The sequence below is a fragment of the Centropristis striata genome, chromosome 19 (assembly GCF_030273125.1).
Source record: "Centropristis striata isolate RG_2023a ecotype Rhode Island chromosome 19, C.striata_1.0, whole genome shotgun sequence".
NCBI lineage: Eukaryota > Metazoa > Chordata > Actinopteri > Perciformes > Serranidae > Centropristis > Centropristis striata.
Window position 1 is genome coordinate 34,795,032 of NC_081535.1, and position 19,918 is coordinate 34,814,949.

The window sequence follows — 19,918 nt, forward strand, 5'->3', positions numbered from 1 at the left end:
TATTATGCTCTTGGGGCTGGTTCCTGGTGCTATTATGCTCTTGGGGCTGGTTCCTGGTGTTATTATGCTCTTGGGGCTGGTTCCTGGTGTTATTATGCTCTTGGGGCTGGTTCCTGCTGTTATTATGCTCTTGGGGCTGGTTCCTGCTGTTATTATGGTCTTGGGGCTGGTTCCTGGTGTTATTATGCTCTTGGGGCTGGTTCCTGGTGTTATTATGCTCTTGGGGCTGGTTCCTGGTGTTATTATGCTCTTGGGGCTGGTTCCTGGTGTTATTATGCTCTTGGGGCTGGTTCCTGCTGTTATTATGCTCTTGGGGCTGGTTCCTGCTGTTATTATGCTCTTGGGGCTGGTTCCTGGTGTTATTATGCTCTTGGGGCTGGTTCCTGGTGTTATTATGCTCTTGGGGCTGGTTCCTGGTGTTATTATGCTCTTGGGGCTGGTTCCTGGTGTTATTATGCTCTTGGGGCTGGTTCCTGGTGTTATTATGCTCTTGGGGCTGGTTCCTGGTGTTATTATGCTCTTGGGGCTGGTTCCTGGTGTTATTATGCTCTTGGGGCTGGTTCCTGCTGTTATTATGCTCTTGGGGCTGGTTCCTGCTGTTATTATGCTCTTGGGGCTGGTTCCTGCTGTTATTATGCTCTTGGGGCTGGTTCCTGGTGTTATTATGCTCTTGGGGCTGGTTCCTGGTGTTATTATGCTCTTGGGGCTGGTTCCTGGTGTTATTATGCTCTTGGGGCTGGTTCCTGCTGTTATTATGCTCTTGGGAACATCTCTGTGTGGTGGTTTGATGGGAGCAGACGTGTCTGAGCATGCATGCTGAGCAGCAGCAGCAGCAGCAGCAGCTAGCTGTTAGCTGTTAGCTGTTAGCTGGTAAACTCCTCTCAGATGAGGATTAAGGAGCTGAACTCGGGATAGACTGACTCAAAGTCACAGTGATTTAGACCACATCAGGCTTCTGAGGCGGCCTTTTAAAAAAATGCAAATAAAAAGGTCGAAAGTCTAACAAAAATGTTGTTGAACCGGTAAATAAGGCTAACCCGCTAGCTTAATATATCCGCTGCTAGCTGCTTTAGTAGCGTTAGTCCGGTAGCTGCTGGAGCTGTGAAATCTGATAAACTCCTACATGGAGCTGGAGTAGATGTAGTAGTCCTCAGCCGATCAATAACCAATAACCAGTCTGTGGATCGATCCCTCTCCCAGTCTCCGGATCTCTCTCAGTCCGCTGGGACAGTAAATTAAATCCGGTCCACAGAGTCCGGTATCAGAGTCTAACTGCCTCAGGTCGGTGGAGGAGATCTTCTCTGGAGGGAGGGCTTCATCTTCCTGAAGAAAAGACAGAATAAACTGGTGTATTCTCCGGGTTTTATCACATTATCCTCCGGGTTTTATCACATTATCCTCCGGGTTTTATCACATTATCCTCCGGGTTTTATCACATTATCCTCCGGGTTTTATCACATTATCCTCCGGCAGAGATCAGCTCACCGACGGCTGCAGGAACCGAGTCCGTGTCGGGCTGATGTCACCAGAAACACGCTGATTTATCTGGTTCTGATTTATTCCACTAAGTGTTCCTGTGGTTTCTCCAGAGTTAACCCGGGTCAGACCGGATCAGACCGGGATCAGACCGGATCAGGCCGGTATCAGGCCGTGGTGGTGCTCCATGGGCCCGGCTGGTCCTCTCCTCTCCGCCTGTCTGCTCCGTCAGCCCGCTCCTCGTTCATCTCTCTCCGCTCCATCCTCCGCTGCGGAGCGTTAAACCCTCCACGTCATTACGTCATCACGTCACCTTTCAAATGTTTGACGTAATTGGCAATAAAGTGTTTCGTCACATCCGGCATGCCTATAAAACAGCTTTAGGCATAAGTGGGTAAATAAATACTAAAATAATATAACATAATAATAAAATATAATAATAATAATAATAATAATAATAATAATATAATAATAGTATAAGATAACTTTTGTTGTCAAAGTACAATGAGATGCTGTAGGAGCTTACTTATAGATCATCACCCTGTTAAAATAATCACTAACTCATTTTTTCAAGTTCAGCAGGAAACACAAAAAACTTCACCAAAAGTGTAACATATGACATTTATTGATCATTTCACTCAAAAAGGATGTAACAAAGGATGGTTATGGCATAGTAATAACACTGTGTGTAAATTATGTCACTTAAGAGAAATAAATGATTTAGGCTATTTTTTGAACATGCCTTTGTGACTTAAGCAAGATATGGTAACACTTTATTTTGAAGGAGTCTACATAAGAGTGACACAAGCCTGTCATAAACATGACATGACAAGTATCATGAGCATTAATGTTACTTCAAAGTGTCATTAATGTTCATGACACATCCCATGTCATGTTTATGACACGCTCATGTCACTCTTATGTAGACACCTTCAAAATAAAGTGTTACCAATATTAGTGTCAACAATAAAACACTGATAAACTAAACTGATAACTAAACAATCTCCCTCTAGCTCTTCTTTGCTGGGTTCTGATCTGATGACTATGAATGTGGAAAATTATCAAAGAAGTGATGATCTTAAAGAGGTAAAATCATGATCTGATCAACTGAGGATGGAGGAGATTTTACCATAGGTGGCTATGAGGAGATGATTTAGGCAAAATAAACAACAATTTTGACAAAAAATGACTTAGGCGATAATTTTACCAGGGTGACGAGATGCAATACAAATATTTACAATATATAAATTGTATGAAAAATATTTAGAAATACTATGTAAAAACACTATATAACAATACTTTAAAATACTAGTGAGAAAAATACAAAAATATAATATAAAAATGTTATTATTATTTAATAAAGATAATAATAGTAATAATCATAATTTTAAAAAGAGGGTAGTCTACATTTTGCAGTGGTGGAAGAATTGGTCAGTTTTTTATTATTATTTTTTCTTCGGTTAAAAAAGCAATAGCTTTATTACAACAGTGCAGACATATTCTGCCACAAGTAGAAGTCCTCATTCAAAAGTAGTATAAGTACAAGAGTATAGAAACAAAAAGTATTAAAAGTACCAAAAGTAAAACTACTCATGATGCATAATGGCCCATTTAAGAATAATGTATATTATATTAGTGGGTTCTAATTATTGGTGCATTAATGTGTGACACCCAGCCAGGGTGTCCTTGAATTATTCTCTGATTAAATATATGTAGAATGATGTGAATAATGTTATAGCTTGCGTTTATTTTTTGATCAGACTTGATGTTTATTGTAAAATGTTTGGAGATGAACCAAAAGATGAGAAAACTGTGAAAATTACTGTATCCACATATATTCTACAGACAAGGAGATGTCCTCAGTTTATTTGTTTTTGTCCAAACAACAATCCAAAAGCCAATAATATTAAATTAAAGATAATGTAAGATAGTTAGTTATATAGTGATAGTCGTCAGTGAACACACAGAAACCTTTTTATGTGACTGGTGATCGCCATCTTGTGGACAGTTATTGATATAGAGCAGTGCATTCTTTACTTTCATCACTTTGATACATAAATTAATAAATATACATATTATTTCTAATATTGGATGCATTACACAAAAATAAATAAATAAATAAATAAGTTTAATAAATTGTCCATTCTGCAACATGGGTACTTTTAATATAGGTACTTAAACTATATTTTGATTCTGATATTTTTGTACTTTTGTGGTTTGTAATAAATTAACTAAATATGCAAAACTATAGTGGTGTTTAATTCATAATTGCATTTTTAGCCTCCATGTGCCATGTCCACTGGTGTGTATGTGATTTACAGAAGGTAATATATGAACATGGCGGACTAGTTGACATGAGGAAACTTCTGCCCAGATACAACCTGTCGACTGATCCCTCCCTCATAGTATCTGTCACACTGAAAAACAGACACAAGCAGGTGTGAAGTTGACATTTTCATAGAAATGTTGATCAAAAGTGAAGAAAAGCAGGTTTTTAAACACAATATGCTTTATTATTTGACAATTTTAGCAGCACATTTGGCCATAAACATGTAATTATGGGTGTAAACATGCTGTTTATCCTTTATGATTCCTTCACCAGTTCAGTTTCAGCGGTTAAAGCCTGATATGAGATTTGTTTAATACTAATATCCAAACTTAATCCTTCTTTAACGTCTTGTCTGCCTGACAGACTTACAGACAGATTCCTGACATCGGATACAGCAAAACATTATATTTAGACCTGGCAGGAAAAATAAAGCCGAGGCATTCGCTTCATGCTGCTGCACTTTTTACACCTCAAATTCATCACAAGGCAACAACTTATGAACCCAGATTAACCTGTTTATTGTATCTGCCAAAGGCAAGGCTTCAGCCGTGTGAACACATGACAAATTAACCTCCTGCATGCTGCAAATGCTTCACATGAAACACTGGAAGACCAGTTTTCTATTTCAAGATTACGCTGAAGCATGAAGACTGGACTGGAGCCGGTCGGCTGAAGATGATCAACAGAGCAGCTGAGTCGTGTTAGAGGCTGAAGCAGATTCATCAAGGTGTTACAACTATAATAATAATAATGGATCCTCTGACGGAGAACGTGTCCCAGCAGGACGTGGACGCTGAGATGACGGCGCTGACACCTGATGACATCACTGGACAGAACCTGGAGGGAGGAGACGAGGTGGAGAACCTGAGGAACAGGTACGGATCAGTTCTGGTTCTGGTTCTGGGTGGAGAACTGCAGCTCAGAGCTAAAGTTTGCTGCGTAATGAGGTTTGTGTTATAGTTTCACTCAGAGGCAACAATTCAAATTTACAGAAATAAACTGAATCCAGTCCAGAATACACTCAGTTGCCAATTTATTAGGTACAACTAGCTAAAGTAAATACAGTCTAAGACAATAAATGCTCCTTTTATGAAGGTTATGAAGTTAAAACTGTTTCAGAGACAGATTGATTAAATCTTAGGATCATTTGGAGGATCATTAGTTTGTGTAATGTGTTATACAGAGAGGTCAGAGTTCACAGATTTTATACTTTAGGCTCCATTTTGGACTTTAACATTAATGACTTGTGATTTAATTTGGACTTGAGGTCTTTTAACTCAAAGACACTCAACACCTTCCCCCGAGCCCAAAGATTGGAAAGCATTTTATTCAAAAAGTCTGCCATGAATCAACAATTTCCCTTAATTTCCATAATCAATTATTAATTACCAGCAAGTCAAAGTCTAATTCTCATGATCCACAGGAGAGAACCATGCAAAACTTACATAAAAACAAGAAATATATAGCCCAACATCTTTAAACTGACAAAATGTACATTTTGTTTTCTTTTACTTCACTTTGTTTATTTGTATCTGTAGATTTTTCCAGAAGTTTGCATTAGTTAATGCCTCATTTGCATACTTAAAAACACAATTTCAGAAAACAATTGATACAAAAAATGATTGTTTTAATGTAAGTTATCAGCTGGGGAATCTATGAATTAAAAAATACGCTATTCCTCTGTTGTGTTTTGCAAAATTTAAGGAAATTTACAATATTTATCTTTAAAGACTTTTCTTTTCTTTACATACACCAAATTTTCCAGTTTTATTCCTATCAATGTTTTAAAAGGTTTTTCGAGGGTTGCTCTTAAATTATTCAAAGCCTGATTTATAGAACATTATATCCTAAAATAGACAAAAGTTGTTTTTATGACTGTTTTGATGTATAGAGTGATAAAAAAGAGATATAAAATACCCTCAGTAAAAATCTTTGTCTCTAATATTTCAACAAAATGAAAAGAGAATTTTAAACCTCGCTCAAGTCAATGTTCAGGTTTCTTTTCTGAAAGTTTATGCAAATGAATGCATATTTAATAAAATAATTTGCACATTTAAACAAAAAAAAAAATCAGAAAACTTGTAATAAAAAAAAGAACTTTTAATATAATTCATCATCTGCAGAAGTTTCCTGGTGATATCTATTAGTTTCTTTTGTTTTTTACCCTCATCACCTGTATCACCTCCAGTCTTTATATTATATTTATTATATATTATATTTATTATCTCAGCTCTACATTGTTTCTCTGCCTTCAGTCTACGCGAGGCCGTCCACGACGACAGCGTCCGTCCCAAGATGCAGTGTCTGATGATGGACTCGTCCTTCTCCATGGTGACGGTGCAGGGCGAGGACAGCGGCATCGCCTGGGAGACGAGCTCCAGCCGCTGCACCACGCCGTGGGCCTCCGAGGCTGGAAACACCACGGTGGAGCTCAGCTCTCCAGTCCAACCTGTAACCTCTGGGTCCGTTCCAGCCGGGAAGATCATCTTCGTCATGGACGAGGAGCTCATCTCCAGACGGAAGAAAACTAAAGAGAGGGCGAACCAGAAGAGCAGAGACAGACAGAGAGAAGTCCTGGTGGAGAGTTGGGAGAACGTCTCCGGGAGGCCGGAGCTGGTGGAAGTCTCACAGCCCAACGTGAAGAACGAGGAAGGAGAGGAAGAGGAGGCCAACGATCCTCTGGAAGATAAAGAACAACGGCTGTTCAGATTAGTCTCCGAGGGCTCGGAGATCCTCAACATTGTTGTCCCTCCAAAGCTGGTGACCGTGGATGAAGAGGAGAGCAGAGACATGGAGGACAACCTTTCTTATCTGGAGGAGAGCCTCGTTCCTAAAGTCAGCCAGGAGACTCAGGAGAACGAGATGTTAGGAGGATCAGACCAGGTCAACTCCTCATCCTCCACACCTGCTCGTGTGATGGATCCTCCCGGGGCCCCGGTCCCCAGACCTCCGGCCAGAGGACCAGCTGCTGGTCACGCAGACTACTTCGAGGCGTTCTCCTTGGTTGATGCTGAAGCTCCAGGAGGTCCTGCTGTGGTCTCACAGCAGCAGGAGGTGCAGGGAGCAACGGAGATGGAGGACAGAGAGAGCGCTGCGTCTACAGACAACACCACAACAACAACAACAACAACAACTGTGGATAAAGACACTTCAGATACCATCAGTCTGGAGGAGATCACCAACGAGCTTCTGGATGAAGTTTTCTACGGCGGTACAGAGAACTACCTCACCGATACTTCAGACAAAGAGGACAGACATGGTGCCTCCTCCAGGCTCCCGTCCAAACCCAGCGGCTCCACGTTGTTTGGGAGCCAGGAGGACATCCTGACTCCCATCTTTCTACCCGAAGGACCTCCCAAAATTATCGACCAAATCCTGCTGGAGGAGCCCAAAGCCATGGCGTTCCTTTACACTGACCTGTACGAGGAGGCGACTGGCTGCAGGATGAAAGAAGAGGATACAGAAAGTTTGACGTCTGAGAAATCTTTCCATAGCAGGCATTCAGACCGCGAGGCCAGAGGGTATCTGGAGAAGTTCGTCCTGATAGACGAGACTCCTGTGGTGGAAACAGAGTCCACTGATAAAGACAAGGACGATCCACAGGACGGGCCTCGGGTATTGACACAAGATTTGTATGATTTTGGCGATTTGCTGTCCAAACCTGAAAAAGACGAGATGCCTAATTCAGAGGAGGAAATCACAGACTTCTTCAGGGCCGGAGACAACGCTTCTCCCGTTGATATAGATCCTTTCCCTCGATCGCTGGAGGAGGAAGAAAGCCAAACAAGGACAAAGAGCAAAGAGAAGACCAACAAAACCGTCTCCATCCAGGTAGAATCTAGAATCCCAGCAGATCCTCTGAGTGTCTCAAGCTTTGAGTTTGTCTCGGAGGAACCCGACTGGACAGACGATCATCCTGCAGCTCTGGACGACAGAGATGTCGGCACAGAACAGGAATCGTGGAAACAAGATTCGGAAATGCAAAAACCAGTCGCACCTCCCAGGAGAAAGGCAACATCTTCTCCAAAGACGTGCCTGGACTTAACACCTCTGACTCCAGTCGATGTTATCATGCAGGAGAAAGAAGAGGCTGGTGGGAAGGAGCAGAGGGTGGAGGAGAAAGAGACAGCATCACCAGCAGAGACCGCCGATGAAGGAGATGGAGAGGAACCGGGCTCTAATGAGGCTCTTCTGGAAAATGCCTTGTTAGCAGTGGAAGCCCCACAAAGTGACTGTGTGGAAGAAAGCAGCGAAGCAGCTGCTGCTGAGGAGAAAAACACTAAAACAGAAGAAGAAGAAAAGGAAACAAGTGAGACTGAAGCAGCTGCAGAACAAACTGAAGCAGAAGAAGTAGATATGAAGTCAGAATCTGCTACAACGGAGATAAAAGCTGAAAGTTCAACTGAAGCAGCTAAAAACAAAGGACAGTGTGTCATTCTTTAACTGAGTTAGTGTTTTCAAGAAGATGTTTCTGATGTCTCAGTGTTTAAGATCTAAATCAGTAGGAAGAGCCAACTGATTCTTAAAACTTCACATTTCTTATTGTAAACGTGCAGAATAGTTTAGAGTTTGTATAATTTGTACTCGTACTGCATAAAGTCATCTATTCAAAAACTATCACACTGATCAAACATCCAGAGGAGGATATTTTCATGCAGGTAGTAGAGCATGAATCATTTGAAAGGAGAGGTTTGGGTCTCAGTGTGAATAAAAGGGTGAGAGTGCATGTGTTGGTGTCGGTGTGACGTTAGTGCCGATCTCCAGCTAAAAATAATCTCTGGCTGTTAACTGACACCTCGTCTCAGCTCAGGAGTCGGTGTCCCACTGGTAAACAGTCAAAAAAACATGTGCAAACGTGTGCATAGTCTCTGAAACTGAAATTAATGCTGAATTAAAACATTACAACTTTGTGCATCTGGGTTAATCAACACAAAATATCAGGCAAAACACTGATGTTCATGATTGTGTGTAGATGCTTTTAAGGAGCTTTTTAAAGACTGGACAGTTTTTAACTACTCATGTGGTCCTTATTAATTTCAGATTCTGTCCTGAATCCAATTAATCTGATATGCAGTTCAGCAGTGATCCCTGCTGACCTTTAACTTTAACTCACAGATATTCATACATACATGCAGAAACATGGAAACAGCTTACAAAGTGTAAAAGGGTGATATGTTTCCTGTTTGGTTGCCTTTGTTCTTTGCTTATTTCTGTCTGTATTTTGTCCGTACTATTTGGTAAAATACAATAGATTAGACAGTTGCTTCCTGAATTACATTTTATTTTGAAATTGTTGATTTAGCCTTCATTAAGTGTGTCTAGATACGATAGAATCTGCAGAGCTAATCACTGGCAGAACACATGTTATGAACTTTGAAAACTTGAATTCAGCCTGTTGGAGATGTTGCAGAAACACTGTGCGTCCATTAAAAGGCTAGATAAAAGAAGAAACAAACAAATAAACCAATCTAACCTATTGATCATTGATGCATTGCCATGAAAACATATTTTAAAAAGTGACATTAAATTCAAACACAGAGCCACAAAATCCCCAAACGTACATCCTACAAGATTAATGTGATTAATGTGATTAATTTAATGTTAGTTTAAGGTACTGCAGGGCCACATACCAGTGATTACTCTGTTTCCGGCAGGCTTCCACATTAAACGGCTCATTAGTTTCATATGGATGAGATTAAATCATTCTACACCTTTTTACACAACAAACAATGCATTGCTTGGACAAAAAGTAGACCTGGTGTGAGCTGTTAGGGATTAATTAAACCCTAAACATACTGGAGATATGGTGCAAGATAAAAAGAGAAGGAAAGGCTGTTTTAATGCTTTTTTTCCCTCCAGCTCTTATCGTCATTTTTTATAAGCTTTGGCGACATCCAGTGTTACAAATTAGCATTTTCCCATTTTTTGTTTTATTTTTTAAAATCACCTTTTCCTCCACACCAACAGGGGGCAGCGGTGAGTTCATGGGTCACCATGGAGATCATAGAGTTAGAGCAGCTAGAATGGAAAAGCGATTCACACAGCTAATACTATACTTTTATAATTTCACCCAACTAAATTAAGCAAACATTTATCACATTAAAAAGTTAACCAAGGATGTTGAATTTAGGAAAAATTGGTCCAAGTTTTTGTTTCCCTAATATTTGTGCCTGATTTGTGGCAAAAGCTAACAAGAATGTGTCCAAATTCGGAGGCTTGAAATTCCACTTTACCTTTTTATATAACTTATCTTGTAATATATTGAGTTAGTTAAAAGTTTAGGTTCTTACCGTTCTAACTGAACATCGTTTAGACCAGTTACTTTAGCTTTGTCTTTTAAAAAAGACAAGATAAAAAGTTAGATGCTAACAGTCGTAAATCAACGTAACGGCTGACCAACTGACAACGTTGCTAACAACAACTTGGCTGTGAATGCAGCATTAGCTGCTACTTTAGCTTAGCTCAAAATAATATGATGGGAATGCTAACAGCGGTACCGTAGATTTTACGGTGAGAAACAGCTAAACCACGACCATATATATATATATATTTATTTATTTTTACAGCATACATTACTCCACTGTAAAATAAACTGTAAAATACACTGGCAATATACTGTAATATATACAAGTCATCACTGTAATTTTTGCATTTATTATTTGTAAAAAATACTTTTTCTCACTGTTAAGTGTACTAAACACCATATCTCTAAAAAATATATACTGTAATATTAAATGGTAAAAGCTTTAATTTATGCGGCATTCATAAAGTATTTTCTTGTAAATTATATGGCAGAACAGCGTTTCTTTTGATGGATTTTTTTTATCTATACGGTAAAACATGGAATAAAATAGCAATCTTAACATTCTGGCAACCACAGCTGCCGTTTTTTTTTTTTACCATACCAAAGTAAACCAGAGTCAGTGAGGAAGCTCAGATATTAAAATAGCTCGTTAGCTTGTTAGAACCATAGACATATATACATGTATATATGACATGTATATATGTATATATGTCTATGGTTAGAACCGGTTCGCCACCTCTCTACTCGGTGTATTTCTATGCTAGGATCGTTCCTCTCTACTCGGTGTGTTTCTATGCTAGGATCGTTCCTCTCTACTAGGTGTATTTCTATGCTAGGATCGGTCCTCTCTACTCGGTGTGTTTCTATGCTAGGATCGGTCCTCTCTACTCGGTGTATTTCTATGCTAGGATCGTTCCTCTCTACTCGGTGTATTTCTATGCTAGGATCGTTCCTCTCTACTCTGTGTATTTCTATGCTAGGATCGTTCCTCTCTACTCGGTGTATTTCTATGCTAGGATCGTTCCTCTCTACTCTGTGTATTTCTATGCTCGGATCGGTCCTCTCTACTCGGTGTATTTCTATGCTCGGATCGGTCCTTTCTACTCGGTGTATTTCTATGCTAGGATCGTTCCTCTCTACTCGGTGTATTTCTATGCTCGGATCGTTCCTCTCTACTCGGTGTATTTCTATGCTAGGATCGGTCCTCTCTACTCGGTGTGTTTCTATGCTAGGATCGGTCCTCTCTACTCGGTGTGTTTCTATGCTAGCATCGGTCCTCTCTACTCGGTGTGTTTCTATGCTAGGATCGGTCCTCTCTACTCGGTGTGTTTCTATGCTAGGATCGGTCCTCTCTACTCGGTGTGTTTCTATGCTAGGATCGGTCCTCTCTACTCGGTGTGTTTCTATGCTCGGATCGGTCCTCTCTACTCGGTGTGTTTCTATGCTCGGATCGGTCCTCTCTACTCGGTGTGTTTCTATGCTAGGATCGGTCCTCTCTACTCGGTGTGTTTCTATGCTAGGATCGGTCCTCTCTACTCGGTGTGTTTCTATGCTAGGATCGTTCCTCTCTACTCGGTGTATTTCTATGCTAAGTCGGTCCTCTCTACTCGGTGTATTTCTATGCTGGGATCGGTCCTCTCTACTCGGTGTGTTTCTATGCTAGGATCGGTCCTCTCTACTCGGTGTGTTTCTATGCTAGGATCGGTCCTCTCTACTCGGTGTGTTTCTATGCTAGGATCGTTCCTCTCTACTCGGTGTGTTTCTATGCTAGGATCGTTCCTCTCTACTCGGTGTATTTCTATGCTAAGTCGGTCCTCTCTACTCGGTGTATTTCTATGCTAAGTCGGTCCTCTCTACTCGGTGTATTTCTATGCTAGGATCGGTCCTCTCTACTCGGTGTGTTTCTATGCTAGGGTCGGTCCTCTCTACTCGGTGTATTTCTATGCTAGGATCGGTCCTCTCTACTCGGTGTGTTTCTATGCTAGGATCGGTCCTCTCTACTCGGTGTATTTCTATGCTCGGATCGGTCCTCTCTACTCGGTGTGTTTCTATGCTAGGATCGGTCCTCTCTACTCGGTGTATTTCTATGCTAGGATCGGTCCTCTCTACTCGGTGTATTTCTATGCTAGGATCGGTCCTCTCTACTCGGTGTATTTCTATGCTCGGATCGGTCCTCTCTACTCGGTGTATTTCTATGCTGGGATCGTTCCTCTCTACTCGGTGTATTTCTATGCTAGGATCGGTCCTCTCTACTCGGTGTATTTCTATGCTAGGATCGGTCCTCTCTACTCGGTGTATTTCTATGCTAGGATCGGTCCTCTCTACTCGGTGTATTTCTATGCTAGGGTCGGTCCTCTCTACTCGGTGTATTTCTATGCTGGGATCGTTCCTCTCTACTCGGTGTATTTCTATGCTAGGATCGGTCCTCTCTACTCGGTGTGTTTCTATGCTCGGATCGGTCCTCTCTACTCGGTGTGTTTCTATGCTAGGATCGGTCCTCTCTACTCGGTGTATTTCTATGCTAGGATCGGTCCTCTCTACTCGGTGTGTTTCTATGCTAGGATCGGTCCTCTCTACTCGGTGTGTTTCTATGCTCGGATCGGTCCTCTCTACTCGGTGTGTTTCTATGCTAGGATCGGTCCTCTCTACTCGGTGTATTTCTATGCTAGGATCGGTCCTCTCTACTCGGTGTGTTTCTATGCTAGGATCGGTCCTCTCTACTCGGTGTGTTTCTATGCTAGGATCGGTCCTCTCTACTCGGTGTATTTCTATGCTAGGATCGGTCCTCTCTACTCGGTGTGTTTCTATGCTAGGATCGGTCCTCTCTACTCGGTGTATTTCTATGCTAGGATCGGTCCTCTCTACTCGGTGTATTTCTATGCTAGGGTCGGTCCTCTCTACTCGGTGTATTTCTATGCTAGGATCGGTCCTCTCTACTCGGTGTATTTCTATGCTAGGATCGGTCCTCTCTACTCGGTGTGTTTCTATGCTAGGATCGGTCCTCTCTACTCGGTGTATTTCTATGCTCGGCGCTGTGTTTGAGTCCTCGGGGGTCAGTTAGCTTCCTGCTAGCAGTTAGCTTCCTGCTAGCAGTTAGCTTGCTGCTAGCAGTTAGCTTGCTGCTAGCTCCGCGATGGAAGATGTTCCCGGTTCTTGCTCGTCCGTGTCTTCGGAGGAAACCGGGCCAGAAACCGGCGACAGCTCCCCGGCGGAGGACGGGCTAGTGGACGGGCTAGTGGACGCGTTCGGCGGCCTGGCGGCGCTCCCGGTGGAGGTTGTTGAGAGAAGACCCACGTGTTTACGGTGCCGGTGAGCTGAATTAAAGTGAAGCTAATGCTAGCTAGCTAGCTAACACGTTTTTATAGAGTGGTTGGACCCCTCTCTTCCTCCCCTTCTTCTCCTCCTCATCCTCAAGTATCTGGCATGTTTTAATGAGGGAACAGATTAATGTCGTTTCAGAAAAACAGCTCAAGACCAGCAGAAACAGAGAGATGGGGCTTTATACTGGGAATAACTGGAATAACTGGGCTCAGCTTCACGTGTGAACTTTCCTCCCTGTAGTCGCCCTCAGAAGGTGTGTCTCTGTCCCTTTCTCCCGCCGCGACCCCTGGAGGTGTCCACCTGTCTGTACGTGGTGCAGCACCCCGCAGAGGTGAGTCACTACCTGTCCACACTGGGACAATAATAGTTTATTATTCCTAAATCATCTCCTCATGATGATAAATCTCCTCCATCAGTGATCAGATCATGATTTTACCCTTTAACATCATCAGATCAGAACCCAGCAGAGAAAGAAGAGCTAGAGGGAGATTGTTTAGTTATCAGTTTAGTTTATCAGTGTTTTATTGTTGACACTAATATTGGTAACACTTCATTTTGAAGGTGTCTACATAAGAGTGACATGAGCGTGTCATAAACATGACATGGGATGTGTCATGAACATTAATGACACTTTGCAGTAACATTAATGCTCATGATACTTGTCATGTCATGTTTATGACAGGCTTGTGTCACTCTTATGTAGACCCCTTCAAAATAAAGTGTTACCATATCTTGCTTAAGTCACAAAGGCATGTTCAAAACATTGCCTAAGTCATTTATTTCTCTTAAGTTACATAATTTACACAGTGTTATTACTATGCCAACAGCCATCCTTTGTTACATCCTTTTTGAGTGAAATGATCAATTAATGTCATATGTTACACTTTTGGTGAAGTTTTTTGTGTTTGCTGCAAAACTTGAAATAATGAGTTAGTTGATTATTTTAACAGGGTGATGATATTTAGTATCACATGTTCAACATCAGACTGTAGCTTTCAAGTGATTGGTTTATAATTCTTTAAATCTAGTTTCTCTAATGTAGTCAGGTGCACATCAGCCAAATAAAACTGGATATTAAAATGTCCCTTACCTGTTCCTGAGATATGATATTGTGCAAACGGAGCTATGTCACCTCTTATACGTAGCTATGATCCTTACAGTGAACCTGCTTATAGTTTTAGCAGTTGTTGATCAATCAATAAGGATCTTTAGTCTCATTTTAGTCTGAACATAAAATGGTGCAAATTAAAATAAGGAATAAAATATGAAATGACGGATAAATTAGACCTTGGTGTTGTAAATGTATGAACCATGAGAAGTAAAACAGTTTGTATATTGTTGCATTACATTGTGTATAATTTGGGATTTGCACCTTATTGATATTTGATATGTAAGATTTTATATTTGCAGTCTTTCCTATATTACAAACAATTCCCCTCAGGATAAACACAGATCTGTCATATATTATCTTTTATCTCCTCTTTCCTTTTCAAAGGGGACAAAACACGCATTCCTTGATGCATTCAGAAATATATCGACATGTTTACATTTATCAAATGTTTATCTATGATTTGTGAGCTGAAGTTCTGTAAATCATTTCAATTGTTTGTTTTTTTCACCTTTATTTTGTCTGGTAAAACAATGACGAGTCTTCTTATTTAACTAAATGTAAATTCTCCTCGTCAGTGAGATATTCTGCACTGTGTGCTCCTTTTTAATATTAATCAGACAATCATGAGCCTGATGATCTATTATTATTATTATTTACCTTATTATACCTGGACTTGCCTCCAGGAGAGCAGAGTTCTCCGGACGGTTCCTCTCCTCGCTGCCTGTCTGCCTCCGGGGAAATGCACCGTGATCGTGGGACGCAGATTCAGCGAGGAGAAGTGAGACGGTTTCCTGTTTCTGCATCATTCATTGATTTATTGAATCATTATCTTTATATATTTAGTTCTTGTTCTTCACCAGGTACCCGGAGCTGGCGGCGGTCTGTCGGGACAGCAGGACGCTGATTCTGTATCCGGGTCCTAAGTCCCAGAACCTGGAGGAGCTGGTTCAGAACCAGAACCTGGAGGAGCGGGTTCAGCAGCAGGACCTGGAGGAGCTGGTTCAGCACCAGAACCAGGACCTGGAGGAGCTGGTTCAGCACCAGAACCAGAACCTGGAGGAGCGGGTTCAGCACCAGGACCTGGAGGAGCTGGTTCAGCACCAGAACCAGAACCTGGAGGAGCGGGTTCAGCACCAGGACCTGGAGGAGCTGGTTCAGCACCAGAACCTGGAGGAGCGGGTTCAGCACCAGGACCTGGAGGAGCGGGTTCAGCACCAGAACCTGGAGGAGCTGGTTCAGCACCAGGACCTGGAGGAGCTGGTTCAGCACCAGGACCTGGAGGAGCGGGTTCAGCACCAGAACCAGAACCTGGAGGAGCTGGTTCAGCAGCAGGACCTGGAGGAGCTGGTTCAGCACCAGAACCAGGACGTCAGACCAGCCAAACATAACGTGATCATCATAGACGGCACGTGGAGCCAGGCCAAGAACATGTTCCTCAAAAACAGCCTGTTCCACCTGCCCAAACAGGTACGTATGCATGATGTCACACTGAGACAGGAAGTAAAATAAAACAGAAAATAAACATTTCTTTAAGGCCAATTACATCCTTTTAGGTAAAGATTTATATGTTGAAATGATCTTTGTTTATCAGTTTAAATCTCTAAATCTTATAATAGATTATAATATCTTATAAATCTTATAATAGATGATAATAATATAATAATAATAATAGAATAGGAAGGAGTGCCCTCTCCACCCACTGCTGCAGAAGCTGCTCCACCCACATTAAATGACTCATTTGAACTCAAAGCAAGAAATAAAAGTTTCTTAAATGTGGACAACTGAACTCTGTGGACTTTATCAACATTTCTTCTGTTCCCTCTTGTTTTTGAAGTAACATTTTGTCTTTTAGCCAAATTAAATCCTAGACCAGCTGGTTTTAATGGACTGAGCTGTGTGCAGTTTGTCTTCAGTGGATTTATTGTTGCTTCTTCATCTGTTTCAGTTATAGAACATCTTGTAATCCTTCAGATTTCAGTCCTGGTTGAAGCACAGACATCTGATTACTGGTGTTCAGGAAAAAGGATGTTTGGGTTAACAAACCCTCATTAAACAGCTTTTTGTCTGAAATGCAGCAGAAGATCAGCTGATGTTTGTGTTGTACAGCACTGTGAAACATGTTTTAATAAAGGAATCAGCAGATACTATCAGATAGTTTAACACTCAGCCTCAGGAACAGTCAGAGCTGTTTACAGACTGTAACTGTAACTGTCAGTCCTGCTGCTCAGTTACTGCATGCTGGATTTACTATTTCACAATAAATGCGAGTTCATTGAACTTTCCCCAAAACTAATGATTGTTTTTATTATTATCACAACAAAGACTTAATCCCTGACACCTCCAAAATACATTTGAGTTAAATAAATAAATAAATAAAAAGACCAAGCAATACGGCACTTCTGAGACTGATACTGATAAACACTTTTAGAGTGGAGAAATGTAATGATATGGCAGCCAATGCAGGAAGTTTGGAGCAGCATTGAGACCTTTTATATGACTCATATCCATATATAATATAATATATAATATGTGATATAACTGTGTGTGTATGTTGTTTGAAACACTGCTGCTGTCTTTCCCAGGCCTCCCTTGGAAAATACTGACCTGGTTAAATAAAGGTTTAATATTAATTTTATTTAAAACGCCACCTCATGTTTGGTGAAATGCTTTTAATGTGAAGCAGCAGCAGCTGTTGGAAATGTTTGGTTTGTTTTAACAGAAACTGAATACAGAGCCAATTATTTAATTTAAAACAGTAAAGCTGTAACAATGAATCCATCACTTTTATAACTAAACTTCTATATCGGTAGGTCATAACTGAACCTAAATACATTCACGTCCAGATATCAAACTAGTAATAGTGTATTTGAGATATTATTGATTATTGATCCTGTGTGTGTGTGTCCAGGTGCAGCTGAACAGAAGTCTCTCCAGTCAGTACGTGATCAGGACTCAACCCTCCAACATCTGCCTCTCCACGCTGGAGTGTGCTGCTGTCGCCCTCTCCATCCTGGAGCGCAACGACCACATCCAGGAGGTCATTACATACACATATACACACATATATATATACATACATACTACATATATATAGATAATACTTCATACAGCTGGAATAAAGATTCATACAGCTGGAATAAAGATAATACTTCATACAGCTGGAATAAAGATAATACTTCATACAGCTGGTGATTCCACATGCAGCAGCAGAAGAAGAACAACATTAGAATGAATCTGGGATCATGTTTGTGACCCACTTGGTTCAGCTGCTAATCAATAACTGTGTCTGTTTGGAGGTAGACTGCTAGTGATCAATGGGGTGATCAGCTTCTTTAGCTGCCTGTGTTTCTGATCGGGGAGATTAAAGCTGTAAACAGTAAATTAAATTAATAAAAGGCTATTAAAAACAACAATCTGCTGGAAGAGCTTTAGATGTTCCTGGAGCTGAGAGGACCAGCGCTGGTTTCTTGTTAATAATAATAATAATAATAATAATAATAATAGCATCTTCAAAATTACAAATAGATTAGTATAATTTGAAGTTAGCCAAACTATACTGGATTCACAACATTATGGCTGCTGGATTATGCAACATAACATAAATAAAACCAGCTGTTTCAACATTAGTGTATAAAGTTACAACCTACTGAAAACTACTAAATATAAATATTAAAAATAAATAAAGATAAATTAGACCAAAATAAATCAAATCAAATAAGTCCTAGTGCACTACCACAAGCTGCTGAAAACTACTAAATGTAAATAAAAAATATATTAAAATTAAAAAATGCATTAGAATAAAATAAATGTTATAAATATGTTGTAGAGTTCTGGCGAGCCCTCTGAAACTCCTAAACATTTTCAACAATATATAATAATAATAATAATAATAATAATAATAATAATAATATTAATCTGTATGTAACTCCTCTGTTAATGAAGCAGGTTCGCTGGATTCTGACAACACAAAATATCTTTTATTCAACATCTTAGCAAACAATTTAATAGAATACAACTGAGTCCACGGGACCAATCAGAGGCTGAGATGTAAAATAAACCCCTTTCTTCTTTTGTTCATCATCTTTTCTCTCTTATATTTCCTCTGTAATGTGTGTCCAGGTCCTGCTGTTCATCATCTCTTCTCTAATAATAATCTTTAAATAAATAATCCTTGTGCAGGTCCTGCTGCGGCCCCTGAAGGCGCTCTTTCTTCGATTGTTCACCATCTTTTCTCTCTTATATTTCCTCATTAATGTGTGCGTCCAGGTCCTGCTGAGGCCCCTGAAGGCGCTCTGCTCCTTCCAGCTGCAGCACGGCGCTCAGATCCACCACAGTAAGGAACATCTGCTGAAGAACGGCATGTACGACAAACCCATGCCCAAAAACAAACGCAAGATCAAGAGGATGGAGAAGCTGGTGACGGACCACAGCGTCTGCCCCAGATGAGCCTCGTCTTATTATTATTATTATTATTATTATTATTTATACGCTGCTCAGGACTGGTTCTCCTCCAGAAACCACTGGACTCCTTTACTTTGTTTCTTAGGTTTGTTTCTGGTTCATATAATTTATGTATTTGTCATTAATTTAAAAAGAAAATACGACAAATTAAATTTGTAGTTTAAATGTCATGATGTGACAATAAATCAGGTTTTGTTGTTTTAAAAACTGTTTATTTGTTCCTCGGTGCATTTTATAAACAAACTGTGGTTCTGTTGTGATTCTATTGACACATCTGTAAGGGCTGATGTTTTTTAATTTTATTTTAAGCAATATGTTCATTCAGATATATTAAAAAATGAAAAATACCTCTAAAACGTGTTTTGGTTAATCTACCAGACACAAAGCAAGAAACAAGTGAAGATTGTATTTCTCTGTGTGTGAATTCAGCAGTTACAATGTAGCTGAAATGTTTTAAAATGCTTTAAATGTTTGTAGTTGAAGGCCGACATGCATTTTTATGACATATGACAAAGAAGTTCCCATTCAGAAGGAAATCTCCACTATTTATTTTCTTCCAGAGGGCGTAGCGGGCTCAGTTTTAGGACTATACTGAATAAACTGATATCATATTAAACTAGTAGAGCAAATCTATATCTATAGAGCTGCAAAATTAGGCTATTTTGGCAATTTTCAAGTGATGGTGTGACCTCTGAGATGTGTCTGTCTGAATGAAAAAAGGCTCTCTGTGTTTCCACGAGTCTCTTTACATACAGATCTGTCTCATGCTGTGTGAGGGCATTCCTTGAGTCTTGACCTCAGTGTATAAAATGAGCTGCTGTGGCCTCTAGAATAATCACAGCGTCATGAAACTGAACGGCTATAAACTAGAGACCTGGAGCATTCAGAGGGTTGCAGCTACCCTTGGTATATTGAC

The 19,918-nt window shown here is 40.5% G+C and overlaps 1 protein-coding gene across 1 annotated transcript; it reads left to right on the top strand.

Annotated features, from left to right (window-relative positions):
* The first annotated feature begins 13,114 nt into the window (after positions 1-13,114).
* Positions 13,115-19,358, top strand: dtwd2 (DTW domain containing 2). Its single transcript, XM_059358125.1, has 6 exons — positions 13,115-13,418; positions 13,671-13,761; positions 15,225-15,319; positions 15,402-16,008; positions 17,450-17,578; positions 18,808-19,358. Exons 1-6 carry the CDS (start codon positions 13,243-13,245, stop codon positions 18,985-18,987), a joined length of 1,278 nt encoding a protein of 425 aa, XP_059214108.1. The 5' UTR covers positions 13,115-13,242; the 3' UTR covers positions 18,988-19,358.
* The last annotated feature ends 560 nt before the right edge of the window (positions 19,359-19,918 follow it).